Raw genomic sequence first — 17,439 nt, forward strand, 5'->3', positions numbered from 1 at the left:
ACTAGAAGCCCAGGTTTACCACGATGTCATGCGGGGTCTCTGGTCCAGCTCCCCGCACAAGAACGCAGGATATGGTGAGGCCGAAAAGGAACACCCACGGAGCCATAGGTAGGGCAGTCAGACCACTATATTGTCGCTGGCGGCTGGGTTGGAGACACAGGAAGCAGGAGCCACACGATCTGCAACCTGCCGTCCGCTTCTCTGCCAACCAACCCACCCCCTAGCGTAGCCACGGCAGTTATATCAGTGGCCAATGGCTAACCGGTAACAGCTGACGGCCAACTAGTCACAGCTGATGACCATCTAGTACCCGAGCCAGCACCTTTCCACGTGAGGCTGAGAGCCTGGAAACTGCTCTCTAGGCTCTGTCCCCACACATGATGACCACCAGCATCGTCACCATCGTCGTAAATAATGGAGCAGAATTTTAGGAAAAGTATACGAGTTCAGGTTCAGACAGATCCTCATGGTAGCCTGCTTCCCCGACAGTTGCTAGCCACGACTTGAGGCCCGTCACAACTTATTGATCCTTAGCGTCTTCATTTATAAAGTGAGGGCAACACTGTCGTGAAGCGTCAGCTGACGTGGGGCAATGGGAGTGGATTGAACCTGACAGCTCTCCACACTCTGAGGACATCACAGAGAAGGGACCGCTGAATACACTGAAATGGGGGAACAACTGCTATTAAGACAACCGGTGTTGTGAGCATGCGAGGGGCCCGTGGGGTTAAGACCTCTTCATCTCTGAAACTGAATGCTCCCAGTTCTCATTGAGCCAGGAGAGAACATTCCCCATCGGCTAAGGATGCCCATTTTGGACTCTTGGCCAGGTGTTTGAAGTGTGATCCCAGATGAAGTAACTTCTTTGTGCCTCAGTTTCCTCATTGTAAATAATAGTAGCTTGCTACTTATGAAGTGCGGCTGCACGCCTGTCACATAGGTTGTTTTATTTATTCCACACAACAGTATTAAGAGGCAGGTGGTATTATCTCCCCGAATTATGGAAGAGGGGACAGAGAGACAGAGCTCTGGTTGGCAGCTAGCAAGTGACAGGAGTATTAAGATAACTAAATGAGATTGGATTAAGATCTTATTAAGACAATTAAATGGGGTAGATAACTCGACCCTGATGAGAGCATTCAATCATTACATAAAATAAGGAACTCAAGCCTGAGCAGGACGCTTGGCTCATACGTAGTAAGCACGCAAGAAATGTAAACCTAGCATCTTATGTTTTACCTTCATCATCCAAGGCTCACCCCCAAAGTTGTATTAATAACTTGAATGTACTTTTCATCAAATTGCACAGTTCGTTTTTGTTGTTGTTTTGTTTTAAACCAAAGACTGACATTTCTACGCTGGGGAATAGCTACGCTTCATTCTGTTTCATTCTTAAACAGCTGTGGTTAGATCCACTGATGTCTTTGGGAAAATGAATGAAGAAGGGAATCCCTCTGTGCCAGACAGCCAGTGCACCTGCAGGAGGCACCACCTGTGGCTATGGTAGCCTAGTGCTCACCTGGGCAGCCCCGGCACGTCCCCTGGTGGACACAAGTGCAGCCACGTGTTACATAAGGAATCGCCCTTGAAGGAAGCAGCACAGAAGGCAAAAGACTCAGGACACAGAGACGCCCACGTACCGTTTCAGACTAAGCTTTTATTTTTTTGATATTACAAACCAGTTTTCTTTATTCACAAACCACTGTAAGTGATATAAACACTAATTTCTAAAGACAGATATACACATTTTCTGGGTTTGCGGATTGCATGATGTGTGTGTTTAGAAGTCACTATATGCCACACATGATAGTAATTGTTTTGTTTTTTTCTCCATAATTCATAATAGCAAGTTATTTAGATAAATGAAAACATTCCAAATAAATACTGTTTAAAAAATCCAAAATGTTTGTTTACATCTCTGACATACATTTGAAAATGACTTATTGGCATCTTGGAGAAGTGCCTAGACAAAAGATTCTGCAACACCAGTTGGCACCCACTTGCTCTAAATGATTTTATTAAAACTACATACAATCGTGGGGGAAAAGTACAGCTCATCGATGAAAATCAAAACCGAAAATTAATTTTACTTTAACCAACACAGTAAGAAATTCTATGTTTGTGATTCCACATACAATGCAAATTCTGGATTGTGAAATCTGGGGCAATTGGGAGAAATCTACGTATTCTCGCCAACCCCCTGTTCTTTCTACCTCCCTCCCCTCTGGGGTAGGATGCCATAGCATTTTAATAACTTGTTGCCTTTAGAAACATCCACCGGGCACCCATTGTCATAACATTGTTCCCCAGGTGGGGGGATGAGACTATCTTTGTGATGCTAGAAAACACCCCTTTGCCCTTCCCCTCCCCCACCCAAAGAAGTCTGGTGAAAAAAACGTTTTCTACGCTTTGGGCTGCTAAAGCAGTTTCTCCCCCCTCCCCCCTCGCTCCCTTTCTCTCTTTTCAAGACAATGGTCATCTGCCTTAGATATCGAAGCTACAGAAACTTGGTTTTCAAATCTTGTGAAACTTTATTGATGGTTTAATATCCAACCAATCTTTACTGCATGCACATAGGATGACAGGAATGCTGGATCACAAACACTTTTTTTTTTTTTAAAAGTTTTGTTTGGTTTTGTTTGAAAGCAGAGTTGTTACAGCGGACTGGCAGGTTCACAGCGGTGAGTTGATGATTTGCTAAAGTGCTTGCCAGAGGGCCTGCACTGTACACATGAAGATTTAACTATGGCAGCAAAACTACTGGGGACAGCTTGCTGCTGGGTGTTTAATTTAAATACAAAAACAGGAAGACCCGTGACAGATACCCCAACTTAGGTTAACTTGTAAACAGGACAACATGGAAGGAGATCAAACAGAAGGAATACAGACAAACTGCAATTTTTCGGCTGTGTCACTCTGGCCCTGCGTCAGAGGTGGGGGGACTTTGTTCTTCGGGGATGAAGAGGGTGGACCTACTTTTTTGCTTCCTTCTGACAAGTGTCCTGGGCCATGGAGACAGAACTAAAAATACTGGGTTGACAGAATCCCTGGGGACCAGGAAGAGTGGAAGGGCAGGCTGTCACGGACTGAAAAATTGCAGGTCGCTCACATTACACAGTCATGTTTCAAAAAGTACCAAGCTGATGAAGATACTACGATTATCTCTACTCAATGATTGCAATACTTGTAAAATGCTTCTATAAATCCGAATATGATTATCATGTAATTCCATAAAAATTATACGTCTGTCTCTAACAGTTGTTCTACTAGGCTAAAACTAAAGCTTCATAGACTGTTTCTAGAACTTAACAACTCCACTGCACAGATGTAAATTTTATACATTTTTTTTTTTAACTGGTACAAAGAATTTAAGTTTTTATTACTTTCTTTTTTTTGGAAAAAAAGAAAAAAATAGAAACAGTGCTTTTTATCACCTTTTTATTAATGTTATTTTTTTTCCCTCCCATAATATAAAAGTCAGCAATGATATCAATAATTTATTATACTGGAAGAAATATAAAAAGAATGCTTGTTGACGGCCTAACTAGCAGTTTTTGCCTAAATAACTAGCGGCTGGTTAAGAAGCTGAATACTGCCAGGTGGAATGGTTTAAAGGGTGGGTTTGCACAGCTTAATTCAACTTAGATGCACACGTGCTACTAGAAGCAGCCCCTTAACATAACCTTTGGCTTGCACTGACAATGAGTAACTCAGAACCGTTGATAGATGATTGTTGGTGCAGTGGGTCGTTTAGATTCACCCGTTACTATGTGTTTTTTCCTTCAGCCAAACCCCACTCCCAATCTGCTATGGCCCTCCCACCCGTCCCCTTTCATAAAATAAAATAATGCAGATGCAGAAAAGAAATGACTACTGTAGTCACTGACACTCTTCCCAAACAGCTGATAACCCCAGTAGCTTAATATTCAGCATATATAATTCATTTACATGATAAAGCACTCTGGCTATGGCCCTAAACCAGTGTTATTCATAGCTAGCATCTCTCTAGATCACAAAAAAACTCCTACAGCCAGCAACCAAACTACGGAACCTTCAGAAATGAAAGACCCACAATATTAAAATACACAGAACAAAATATCTGAGGTATAAGATAAAAAATGTAATTTTTTTTTTTTCCTCTTTTTAGTTTTTAGAGTTGCTAAAATGATGCACTACTGCATGTATTGCAATACCCAGGCCTCGGAAAGCTTCCTCTCTCCCCACATTGGAAGGTTTTTATGGTTTTGTCACTTAGTATGGAGCAAAACGGTTGTATCCCCCTCGGTATATACTAGCCTGCAATGAAGAAAGAACGAGACCCACATCATCAGCATGGCTCCTAGTCTTGGCATCAGTCAAGGGTGCAAAAGCATTCTGAAACAAAGCAATTTGAGGGGTGTGTTTTTTACATTTTCCTTTTGCAACACGTGGATCATCAAAAAAAGACTAATGTTGAAAGATAGACACTCAAAATCAACCAAAATGGAGGCACCCCTACCCATCCCAGGTCATTCTCGGAGAACTAAAGATAGGGCCAATCCGGACCTCCCCCAACAGCTCCTCATGAAGAAACTCCCCGTAAGACCCAATGTTGTCGGCCAGTCCAGGGAGCTCAAAGGCCTCTCATACAAACTGGAACGATGTTCTATCCGGAAGAGCTCAATCTACACTCAAGAGGTTGAATGCAGACAACTGATTGAATATAGTCGTTCAACTCTCCTTCCCACCCCTTCCTCAAGGGGGCTGAGTGTGGAAGCAGAGTTGATGAATGCACAATCAGGACGAAAATTTAAATCGACCTCATACTTGACTTGGCTCAACAAGCTGTAAGGGATTTGCTCTTAAGAGGGGGAGTTGTACAGATGAATTGCTTGATGCAACTGAGCTTGTGCAAAAGAGGCTGTTTCTCCAATCGTGGCTGAACATTTAAACCACGCTCCAGCGAATTGCCTGGCCGTGGCGTTAGACCGCTATGAGGTGGACCTTAACTGTTTCCTTTTTGCTGAAAGTATTGGCGATTCAAACGAATGAATGCCTATGGGGATTGAGTTTTAGGAGAAGGGCTGATTTTATTGATCCCAAGCAGAAAGCTGCATGCCAAAAGCTTTGTAATGATTGCATACGCTCTCACGTGATGGGCACGTCTTACTGTACTCAAGAGTTTTAGTGCATAGAAGTTTGAACAAGTACAGGCAAATTCACCCCACCCTCACCTCCCATTTGTGCCCTCCCCCCACCCCTCCCAAAACAAAAACTCAAACCCCCCAAAAAAAAACAAAAGACAACCCCCAAACCCAGCTGATTCTTTCTAATTCCTTATGTACTAGGCACACACACAAAGTGCACCCTTCTCTATTTTCTTTCCTGGGCGACTATCACTTTAAACATGAATTGTAATAGGGGAGGAGAGGCAGTCAGATTCTCAGCTGCCTGACAGCAGAGGCCTGGAAGTGTGCAGCTTAGCTCCTCTGAAGTCTGTGCTGGGGCTGGAGCCTTGGGGCTATATGAATGAGCGAGCAGCGAGGGAGGGAAAAAAAGACAAAAAAGTTCTGCATTGGCACTGCATTCTGTTAGTGATGGATTTAATTATCAAAATGACTAATTATTCCATTAAGGTAAGTGCTCTGCTAGGTGAGACTTGCAAAATTAGAAATATAATAACTTACATGCACTACATTGCCAAGAAATTAAGACATTTATCAAGTTTACTGGGAGGATTAATGTGGCATTTTAGCTGCTGTTAGCACAAGAGACAAATTCAATTAAGGGCCAGTGAGAGGATGGCAACCGTCAACCCATATGAAGGTCCCAGCTGGGGGGAAGGGAAGGGAGGCAGGAAGAAGTGAGGAAGAGGAAGAACTGGTACTCACCATGGCACCAACGCCGTAGGTGGGGGCTGGAGCAAGTGTGTGGTGGTAGGGGTCGGCAGCATAAACTCGTCCGTAACTGAAAGGAAAACAGAGGGGCCAATTAATCCATAGCATGCAATTACAAAATAATAATAACAACCACACAATACAAAATACCAAGACAGTGTGGAGGGACCCTATTCAGCTTCAGAAATAAGAAACATTCCAATCTTCCACATAACATGAGAAAAGTTCATCTTTACATAACACATTTTTTGTGCATTTGACATGGCTGGTCATATACATACACATACATATATGTATATGTAAAAGCATATATATATGTGTGTGTGTATATATATACATATACATATATATATTTGTTTTTCTCTCTCTCACAGGACCGTTTCTACACTGCTCATGTAGCTACCACGGAAATTGAGGTAGGCAGAAGAAACAATTTGGAAGAGCGGTTTTAAGAAGCCCAGGATGCCCAGAGCACATGTTACTACTCAAGAGAGGTCATTTTCTCCTAACTTAGCTGTCGCGAACGAAGCAAGACAGAGTAGATGAAAAAGGGTGAAGTGACCAGGTCTGTGCAGTTAGGGTCTAACACCTTAGAATGGGGCAGAACAAATGCATTCAAATAGAAGCAGCCTTGAATGATTTGTGGGCACCCCCCTGCCCTGACTAAAGAATTAGAGCTGATTTGATTTTGATCTTATGATTCCAGACTTCTATCTCATTACTCTATGGCCAGGTGCTGGGAAGGGACACGTTTCAAACAATATTTCCTGATGACATTTCCTCATCTTTGAGTTTCTCTCTCTTTCTCACTCTCCTCCCTCCACTGCCATGACTTTCAGTACAGGCTTTAGAATAAACATGAAGAAGGGATGGAAGCCTGATACACTAGGTATCTACTAAATGTCTGGAACGGAACAAGGCAACAAATCAGAAATTAGGGTTCATAGAGGTTAAGTCCCTTTCTCAAGGTCACAGAACTAGACAGAGTCAGAGCTGACTTTCTACTTCTTTGGGGCACCTTGAACGCTCTTTCCATGGACGCACGCACCTACCCTTCCTTGAGTGACTTGCTCGGTATCTTCTGGGAGCTTGTGTGAACACTGCTCTTTTGGTAATGACCAAAGCTGAGATGCAAACTTAAGTTAGGTTTCCTGGAAGCAGAGTCTGACATGGAGATTCTCGTGCACGTGAAGGAGAGAGAGGCAAGCAGGTCAAGAGGAAGGGCGGAAAGAGAAGCAAGAATGGGGTCTGAGCTAGAGATTATCTTCGACCTGAGCTCGTGAGTTGTACCCCCGAGTTTATCCCACTTAGAGGCAAGTGAGTTGGTTTTTCTTTTTAGTGCTTACGTAAGTGAAGCATTAGCTATGGGCTTCCCTGAGGGGTGGAGGATAACTTATGAGTTGAAGTGACTTTCTTTGGCAGAGGGTAATTCTCTGAAGAAAGGAGTAGCAACCAACCCGCACATCAGCTGGGGTGCAGGATATATGTGGATTATCAACAGCCTTTGACTCTTGGACTTTCATTTAAAGAATGAAGGAACAAGACAAGAAGAGATGGTTTGCATGTACTATCTACCTTCAGCTCACACCCCATCTCTTGGAATCTAACTTGTGGGAAGAAGCTGGGGGAAGGACCTTCTGTCTCGTAGGCTCTAAGGTAGACTCCAGATAGAAAATAAATGATTGTACCAAGTTCTCACTGGACATGTCTTATAACCTGAACAGGAGTTATAACGTTGTCATGGATTTTTATTTCATGAGAAAGTAATGTCTGCCATTAGTGTAGGAAAAAAAAAAAGAAACTGTTCATAGGGTTATTTTTGATACACTTTCCCCTGGCAAAGCTGGTTGTATGACAAGACATAAAGTGCAAAAGCAAACTGAAAATCCTTGGAAATGTACTAAGTGATGTCACAGAATGGTGTGCCTTCAAAAACGAGTGTAAAGATGCAAATTCAGAGCAACTACCTTTTTTTTTTTTTTTTTTTTTTAACTTGGGGAATGGTTTCAGTGTGGCAAAAATTTCCTTTTTGGGAGGAGACGACATATGGGTAGTCTGAATGTATTCCGTGAAAACATAGCGCCCACCTTTGCCTTCTGCATACTTAAGTGGTAAATTCTTATTTGTCTATAACACGGGGCCAAGCTTCAACCTTTGTGGAAAACCCAAGGTAACAATTTGGCAGCGTTCTCTTCCAAGGCAGGAGAAAAATACAGCGGCACTGAACTGTTCCTCGTAAATGAGCGGGCGGCTTTTCTCCTCAGGGTGACCTCTACCTTCAGAATCCGATGGTTTTATGATGATTAATAAATTTCATTTCCACAGAGGAAAAGGGACCATGTCAGCTCAAACTGAAAGCACGGAGGCTCCTTTTCAAATGCTAATTTCTAAACACGCCCTTGTGTGACACTACAATTTAGACACAAGGTTATTGGGGAAGACGTGGACTTCAGCTCTACTGTTGCAGCAGACGCCAGGCACGTCAGTGACCTCCTGTCCTCAGAGCTGGTGAAGCACAACCCAAAGAAAGAATGACTATTCCCTGGGAGCTCAGTAGGGCGAAGGGGAACATGCGATGCCTGCCATGTTCTGACTAATCTGTGCATATGGTCACCCCACGCCACCCGGCCCTGGCCGGAGTGGACAACAGTGCAATCAGCTCATCCTGCTTCCTGTTTCCCCACATCCCACCCATCAGAAATTACAGACGAAATCTCAGAAGTGTCCACTTCACTCCATTCACATCATTATCGTTCTAACATAACCAACAAGTACTTCCTCAGAACCAAATCAACAACAGCCTTAAATCTTGTCTCTTTGGTTTTACTCCTGCCTCTTTAAAACATCAGCCATTTATATTGACATCTATCAAATCCATCTATCTATCTATCTATCTATCTATCTATCTATCTATCTATCTATCTATCTATCAAATCTAATCTATTATCTATCATCTGTATCTCCATCTCTCTATTCATCTACCCATCCATCTATCTAGTTAAATATAAATCTATGTAAATCTAATTACATCACTTCTTTGCTTAAAACCCTCCAATGGTTTTCCGTTGATTCTAGAATAAAATGCAAACTTGCATGAATCACCTTTGCCCCTCTTTCAATCCCATCTTTCTCCTCTCTACACGCCCCCCCCCCCCCCATCCCGTGCTCCGGGCACACCGACTCTTCAGGATGCGTTGGACACATGCAAATTCATTCTCTTCTTAGGTCTCTGGAACTTGCTCATACTCACCTGAATAGTTTCCTTTCCTCTTTTATGTCTCAGGTCAAATGTCAACTCCCCAGAGAGATGCCTTCTCTCCTGACCACTCTTCCTTAAGTGCACTTTCCAATCCCCTCCCCACCCTTCATGTAATGTAGCAATCTCTTGTTTATTTACTTCTCTACCTGGTTGTTTACCTGTCCCCTTTCCTAGAACCTCAGCCCCATGCGGGCTACGGCTGAGTTTATTTTGTTTGCTTTTTCACCCTAGTGTGTAGCATAGCACTGGCCACAGGGTAGGTGGACAAGGGGCCCAGCCAAGTCCGCTGTGTGAGTGAAGGCAGCAAGAGGCAGGAGCAAAGAGGAGAAAACTGAGGCCTCGGAAGATCTTTGTACCCGTGATTGGCAAAGATTCTCTCAGATATGCTTTCCGAAGATTCAGATCAGCTGCTCTCAGAGGCATTCAAAACCCTCCAAAATGCTCAAAAGAAAACGCCTGGGGACTCTGAAAATACACATCACCTTGAGAGTTCAAAAGACACCGGCCACATTGCCGGAAAGCTCATCAAAACCCTTTAGGGAAAAACCAAATGAACAAAGGAATAAAAGATAACTGCTGGCTAAGTCACCACAGCTTGCAGCCATCAAGATCCTTCCTCTATTTTTGACATTGACAACCAGTTAAAACCAGGAGGCCCACCCCTGGCCCTGGAGAGGGCAAAGGGCTTGCGGCCAGAGGATCCAGGTTCAAGTTCTGCCTTTGCCATGTCCTTGCTCAATGACTTGGGCAGGTCAATCTCTCTGAGCCTCATTCTCCTTGTTCGTAAAATAGTGTTGTTCTGGCTGAGCCCGGCCTAATTCCCAGCTGATGTGCATGGAAAGAAACCAGACATTTGACAGAAATCCGCAGACATAGGAGATTAGGATACAAGGGTTCTTATACAGAATTTCACAAGCTAGTCTCTCACTCTTGCCCAGACTTTTGGTCTGTAGAAGCAATGGAAAGATCCTATGCTAATGTCATCCTGTATAGCTCTAGCAATCAATTTACAGATGCTTTTGGAGTCAAGAGCTATCCAATTTGTACGTTACAGATGTAGTTTCAATTCCTATCTTTGAACTTAAGGTTATGTTGGAGCAAAATGAAGAAGCATGCCGCTTGCTGAGCTGGAAATATGAACCCGTGTTTGTACGTTGTCAACTCTACTGACAGATGTAAATATTACCTATTATTAACATTTTCTAAATCTAGTTGAAACCAGCTGGATGCTAATAAAATACCATAGGGCCATGTAGGTAGCCCACAAGGGGCTGTTACCAGTCAAGTGATTTTCTTATAGGGACATAGTAAAAACACTGTAATTAGCTTCACTGTATGTATTTCAATGAAGGAACTTTATGCCCCTGGGACCTTTTATTCTTAGTGTAGCATCACCTTTCCATGCTTCCTATCCCACAGATAGCTGGGGGAATCCTGGTGGGGCAGAAAGGTGAATCTCATATGCACCCTCCCAGATGAAGTTCACAGTGGGGCATAGCTCTCCTAGAAAGCCCACTTGTAGCAAGAAGGTACAAAGGTGTGTGCCCCCATCACACAGAGAAGCACTACAGAGTAGGCATTCACAATAGGATTCACTAGGGATGAGAATGCATGGTCCCCAGTCTCTGCAATGCCATTAGGGGCTCCAGTGCCCTCCTAATTAAGTCTAAGATATAGTCTGTAAGGTATTTGGGAAATTAGTCCCACAAGGCGCATACTAACCACACAGCATGAACGCAGGGTGCTTACTACTCCATGGGCTGTGGCTCTGAGAGCCTGTGAGCTGGGGTGATGCTTTAGCTAGAGCCTGCTTCCACTCACTTTCCTGGGGTCTCAGACCTCAGCTGCTCACAGTGCCTGAGTGAACGTACTCACTAAGGGCACACTCCTCCATGACGGCTGTGGCATTCTCCTAGCTCTCATCTGGGCAATGCCTTGAGGACATTTATAAGCCAAGGGAGTGACCAAGTTAGAGGAAGTGGACCATCCCCATAACTCCAAACATCAAGAAAACTGCTCCAAACACAGCCAAACCTCCAGGAAAGACCCCAGTAGAAGTGGAAGAAGTGCTCCAAGATGAACAACGTGGAGTTATTTCAACTTTACTGACATTTCCAAACTCTATTGCTGCTTCCGTCCTGCGCCTGGATTTGAAATAATCATCTTCACACATCATTCACCATGGTTTTCAGTCTCATGATGTTTTTTTCTGAAGGAGGGAAAGCATCTTCTGAGCTCTTTCACTTCTCAACCAGAAGCCACAGAGTTTGCTGTTGCACATGGATGCTGGTCACACATCTGAACTGTGTCCGTAACTATGCACATAAACCAGCATCTGTAGAATCTATGAGAACCAGATCATACCACCCATGGCAAATCAGGCGGCAGCATCCTTTCTATGCCCTCTCAGGGCAATTCAAAACCTCTCCTTATTCTGAATCCCAACAAAGCAGGTTTGAGGAAGAAACCTTAATTCTGGATTCATCAGAGCACAGTAGCAGCTGCTGTCTGGGAGTCAAGAAGACAGTGTAAGTCCTGCTTTTGGCTATACAGTTCCTCTACTCCAGAATGTGTCCTCCAGTAAAAGACCCATAGCCACACTCTCTTTCATGCCAAGCCCAAGGTCACCCTCCTTTTAGAATGTCTGTTTCACATTCTTTGTGCCCTGACAACTGGTCTACCAAAATCACAAAGACTTTCCCATCATGCTTTGAAATCAACACGGCACCTCACCTATGGTTTTAGACACTGAGGGAACTGCAAAGGCAGCTCTGTGTTTGTATTCCTCATGAAATCTTCAGTATTTCTGCTGATGCTAAGGATTCTTCAGGGTCAGAATTCCCAGAGTCAAATCCTGCTTCTGCTACTTTCTGGCTAAGCAATCTCAGAAAGTTGATCTGCTGTCTGCACCAGTTTCTCCATCCACGAATGGAGATCATAATGGTACATCCCGACTGTACAAGGCTGTGGTGAGGGTTACTTGGATAGCAGTTAGTCAAAAACCAAACGAGTGTCAGTTCCATTGACCCTGTTCTCTCTCCATGTGGGACCATTCCAGTAGAGTTCCTGGAGAACATGAGTCAGAACCACCCCTGAATTGGGTTGTCCACCTGAAACCCTGTGTACTGTCATCCCTATTCCCCCTTTTCAGTGGATTAAAGATTCTGAGAGGTTAGCAAGCAGGGTGGGAAGGAGTTCGATTATTTGGAGGCAAATGAAAACATAAAGTCAAGAAACACTAACGATGTCCAGATTATCTGTCAAAATATTTTCATTCCAGGTGAGTGTCCCTCACCTCTAAGAGACCAGTGGTTGTGGCACACAAATTCTTTCCCTATTCATTGGAGCAACATGAATGAAAATGTGGCTCTAGAACAGCATTGTTCAATAGAAATAGAATGAGAGCTATAAGCCCAAGCCACATAGGACACTTTATGTTCTGTAGGAGCTGTATTAAAGACGGAAACACAGGTGAAATTCATGTTCATATTTTTATGTAACCCAATATATTAAAAATATTATCATCTAAATGAGTAATCGACATAGAGATTATTAGTAACATATTTTACAGTTTTTGCTCTAAGGCTTTGAAATCGATTTTGTATTTTACCCTCTCAATTTAGACCAACCACATTTTAAGGGTTCAATTGCCACATGTGGTCACTGGCCTCCATATTGCTGACCACGACTCTAGAAAAACCAACCGGATGTTCCCCATTGAAATAGAACAGACTCCGCAGTGACCAGCTCCGTGCCTCCTCAGGTGTGATCTGAGGACTCTTCTATTAGAATCACCAGGGGAAACCTGTAAGAACGCAGGTTTCCAGGCTCTCTCTCCAGACCTATGAATCAGAATCTCTGGGGCAGCGGGAGGGGAGGATGAAATGGAATCTGCATTGGTAACAAGTTCTGCAGGCGATTTTCATGCACTCTCACATTTAATAACCGCGGTTCTATTCTTTTTTCTGTGTGTGTGTGTGTGTGTGTGTGTGTGTGTGTGTGTAATTCTACGCTGACATAGTACCCCCTTACTCAGACTGATTCAGAACTATCTAGATACCTTTAATTTTCATATGTGAACTGATAGAGGCATTTTATTTATAGGGTATTGTTATTGCATGCAACAAGCTTGGAACATGCCTAGTACGCAGTAAACTGTCAACAGATGTTAGGATTATTTTTACTAAGTTCCTTTGCTTACAGACCCCCTTAGCACCTGTACTTCACCTGTTATAACGCACATCACATTTTTCCTGGAAACAGACCAACTAACTCCAATTCCCTGCGTGACAACTTCGCTGAATCATCAAATCACCAAAATGGAAGAAAGACAATTAGACAAAATTTGCTGGAGGATCACAATGAGAGGAATGGTCGATTTGGAAATTTCTAGAAAATATTATGTGAAGTCTTAGTGCCGCTGTGTGTGTGTGTGTGTGTGTGTGTGTGTGTGTGTGGGTGTGCAGGTTGGGGGGATAGAAGGATGGAAGGGGTGGTGACACCCCCCTTGCACCCCTGAACTTGCCAAATATTGCTTCTAATAATGACTTAATAAAGTGTATATCAACCTTTGCCACAGGGGATGGTTTCAATAGCTTTTGCAGATGTGTTCATTTGGCCAAGGCTTTTGCACAGACCCCTTCCTTTCCTGCCACTTATGTGTGTCCATACTCCTAAGGACTGGGAGTGTGTCCCCAGGTGGGCTTCCCATGCCACCATGATGGTACCTGGTGTCGGGGAGGGGCCCAGACTTGCTGCTGAACCAAGAGCCAGCCTCCACCTGCAGCCTGTAACCACACAAGCACACACACATTCCCTCAGGCAGGGGGCAGCTGAGAGCCTGGACCCCGCAGCCAAAACAACGAATTCAAAGTGTTTTTCAGGGAACGAAAACTATTCGTTGATTTTTATCCACTGATTTTCAGCAAACGAAACATTTTTGGAGAACTGACCTAGACACCACCACACCTTGCTTGTTTAACCCTCTGTCTCCCTGGATATCCAAGCGCCCCGACAAGGCAGCTGCTCCCTTCGTCACTTTATCTCCACACCTAGATCAGTGCCCAGCACGTCCCAGACACACCACACACCTGCTGTACCAAGTGGAACAACTGTTTCGAGAATCGTTCAGTTCCTTTGGGGTCCCTTGCAATTTTCACAACTATGCCCCTTCCCGCAACTCACAAATACTAGTTTTCTAAGAGCAAGACAGCACAGCTGAACAAAGCGGGAGAATTCCATTCGGAGGTCAAGGTCAATGTTTCGAAGTCAAGATCAAAGGAGCATACACAGGGGCAGCGTGGTCCAGTGGGAAAAGCTTTGGTATCAGACAGCCTCCAGGGTGACTGGGCAAGTCAGCAAACCCCTCTGAGCCTGAGTGTTTTTTGTTTTTGTTTCTTTTCTTTAACCTGCAAAATGAGTATGACACTAACATTGACCTCGCTGAGCTTCTGTAATAAATTATACACGTGTGTACACACCAGGGGGGCAAAAATGTATACAAGTGGATACTTTGGTCAACGTTGCTCAAGCAGTAGCTCGCTGTCATCAGAAGTGTCTGGACGCTGACGGGAACCACTTTGAGCACCTCTTGTAATTGCAGAAGTCAAACGTGACTTGTATTCATCTTTTGTTATTGGTATATATTGAGTATTACAATTGTAATAGTTTTTTCCTTTCTTAAAATGTGCATACATTTTTTGGGCCCCTCTGTATAGACACATAATTGATCACACTTGCGAGCACACAGAATTTGTGCCATAAATGACAGCAAGTTACTACTAGAGAGAATTCAGCAAAGCCCATGCAGTTACAGTTACTGCAGAAATAAAGGGCTTGCCTTCCATGGTGACAAAAAGCCTTAGTCCTCCTTGGAAATAACAGCTGCACCCTTGGAGCAACAGGGAGAGTGGGGACATTTAACACAAACTGGACTTGGTAAATTTCTAAACTGCCAGCATATCTTGTTTGTTCACCTGTCAAAATACAGCCCAAAGACAGCCATTTCTCAGCTCCTCCACAGACATTGTCCCCACGCAGGCCACTGTCACCCCTCCCTGGAGTGCTGCAAGAGACTCACCACTGGGGCCCTTTTTTCTGCTTTTGCTGTATTGTAGTTCGTTCTTTGCAAAGCAGTCTAATGCAGCATTAAAAAATAAGTCACATCACAGCCGTCCCTTCACTGCCTTCCTACCACACTTAAAATAAAATCTCAAACGGTTTCTGCAGCCTCCGAGTCCTAATTTGTTCTGACCCCTGGCTGTCTTCCTGGTATCCTCTCTGAAATCCTCATTTGTCCTCAGATGCTGTGGCCACACTGGATATCTGACTGTGCTGGGGCACCTCAGGCAGCCGCCACCTCAGGATATTTGCACGTGCCGCTATTCAGTCTGAAATGCTTTTCATCCTCCAGTGACTTACCTGACTCACACCCTGACTTGTTTCAAGTTCCTGCTCAAACATCACCCTGTCAGAGAGGCCTCCTCTGATCAGCAGAAGCAGCATCACACCATATTTTCCATCCCTCCCCCTGCTTTCTGGTTCATTATGGCTACGTGTAACTTGAAATGCAAATACTTTCTATGCTTACTCATCTATGGGGTTAGCGTGTGCTCTGCCCCAGAATGGAGGCTCTTTGAAGGAAGGGCTTCTCCTGACTTATTTAATGCTATGTGCCGAGGGCTGATACATAGCAATGGCTCCATACATATGAATTCACTGAAATGAATTTCTAGCTGCCCTGTCAAAACAAATTGCTTTCCCACCTCCATGCGTGTAAAAGATTCATATTCTACCACAACCACCATCACGGGCCAGTCCTGGAAAAGCCCAGTACATCACATCAGCAGGGAGACCTTAAGTGTAAGAAGAAGGGGAAATTATCTTTCCCTTCGACCATCTTTTGCAGAATCCAACTCATCAGAGGTTCTTGATGTCAGAGTGTGAGGAGCTGTAGCAGCGTTCAAAGTGGAAGACCTAGCAGGGACACCCACATAAACATGTGACTTTCCGGAACAACTGAAATAGAACACCTAATACCATTTTGGGAGGCCTCGAAGAAGAAAATGAATTTCCTTGTAAACACAGTCTCATCAGCCCCGAACACTAATAAAAAATGTTTCCTTCTATGTGGCTAGCAAAAGCACGATTGACATTTCTGCATCGTCTACAAAAGGCCCACGTAAAAACCATCACTTTTCCTTTGGGAACTGAAAGAAAAATCTTTCGGTGTCACTAAGAATTTCAGTGATCATATGCACCAAGCCCTCCAAACTGAGATTTTTATTATTTTTTTAAAGCACCTGTTGATTTCTTCTTTCTTTAAAGAGACAGAAGTTGGCCTTTTGTCCAACACTGAAATCCAGGAGATACCAGGATTCAACAGACCCACCCACCTTAAGGGGCATTGTTCTGGATATGCAGGTGACACCTGACAGTTGTGATGTTTAGAATGTAGGTATCCTTGGTTTTTCCAACATGTGGGAGATAAGGCCCTGGAAAGCTTCACTGAAACTGTGAGTCACAAACTATATTGACTGAGCTGATCTGATTTTCCATTTTCACTCTGAGGAGGGTTGGACGGGTTGGGGGATAATTTGACTGTTGATTGATATGGGTGTCTCCTTTTTCATGCTTGATTCAAAAATTTGGAGTTCAAATTGAACCTTATGAAGCATACAACACATTATTAATATGGCCATCAAAGCAACAGGGATATCTCTCTCAATTTGAAATTTGATCGATAGCAATTCATTAAGAATTTACTGAGCAGCCATCCTAAATTAGATAAGGTAGATGAAAACCCTCGCTCTACTCGGGCAAACTTTCATTATCCGCAGCCTCTTTTAGGAATGTTCTGTGAGCATCACTTGTTACAAGGCGGGGTTTGTTAGGTCATGGGACAAAAGTCAATTATCTACCCGTTGGGTTGTAACTTTGCAATGTTTGATCTATGATGTCAGAATATAACCTCAGACACACTGCGTCATGTATCCAGTTTAACAGGGAAGGGAGAGCCTCTGGAAGACCAAAGCATCCATGATTGATGTCAATTAAACATTTTAAGCCAACATCTTCCCCACCCCGAGTGGTTTCCTTTTTACTTGCATGCTTCCTTCTCAAAATTATGAAAATGTTAAATGACTCTTGTATCCCAGGATCATTCCCCTGCCACCCCCAGAAATGTAACTGTCAATCTTCTACTGTTAGGTATTAGTTCGGGATGTCGCCACTTCTCACAGGGAGAGACAGGGATATTTGAGGCTAAGGCTTGAGGCAGACCATTATCAAAGGGGTTTCAATAGA

The 17,439-nt window shown here is 43.7% G+C and overlaps 1 protein-coding gene across 50 annotated transcripts in view; it reads right to left on the reverse strand.

Annotated features, from left to right (window-relative positions):
• Nucleotides 1-1,637: 1,637 nt before the first annotated feature.
• The window catches only part of RBFOX1 (RNA binding fox-1 homolog 1), a 1,997,160-nt gene continuing 1,981,358 nt past the window's right edge, over nt 1,638-17,439 (reverse strand). For 26 of the 50 annotated variants that reach the window (XM_074323048.1, XM_074323033.1, XM_074323028.1 and 23 more), the window contains 2 exons: nt 5,871-5,946; nt 1,638-5,500 (listed from right to left, as the gene is read on the reverse strand). In XM_074323048.1, the coding sequence (XP_074179149.1) occupies nt 5,423-5,500; nt 5,871-5,946 (154 nt within the window). In that variant the 3' untranslated portion in view covers nt 1,638-5,422. The remainder of the gene's footprint in view (nt 5,501-5,870; nt 5,947-17,439) is intronic. The other 24 variants (XM_074323047.1, XM_074323043.1, XM_074323045.1 and 21 more) reach the window with 1 other exon arrangement.

The sequence above is a fragment of the Rhinolophus sinicus genome, linkage group LG18 (genome assembly GCF_036562045.2).
Source record: "Rhinolophus sinicus isolate RSC01 linkage group LG18, ASM3656204v1, whole genome shotgun sequence".
Lineage (NCBI taxonomy): Eukaryota > Metazoa > Chordata > Mammalia > Chiroptera > Rhinolophidae > Rhinolophus > Rhinolophus sinicus.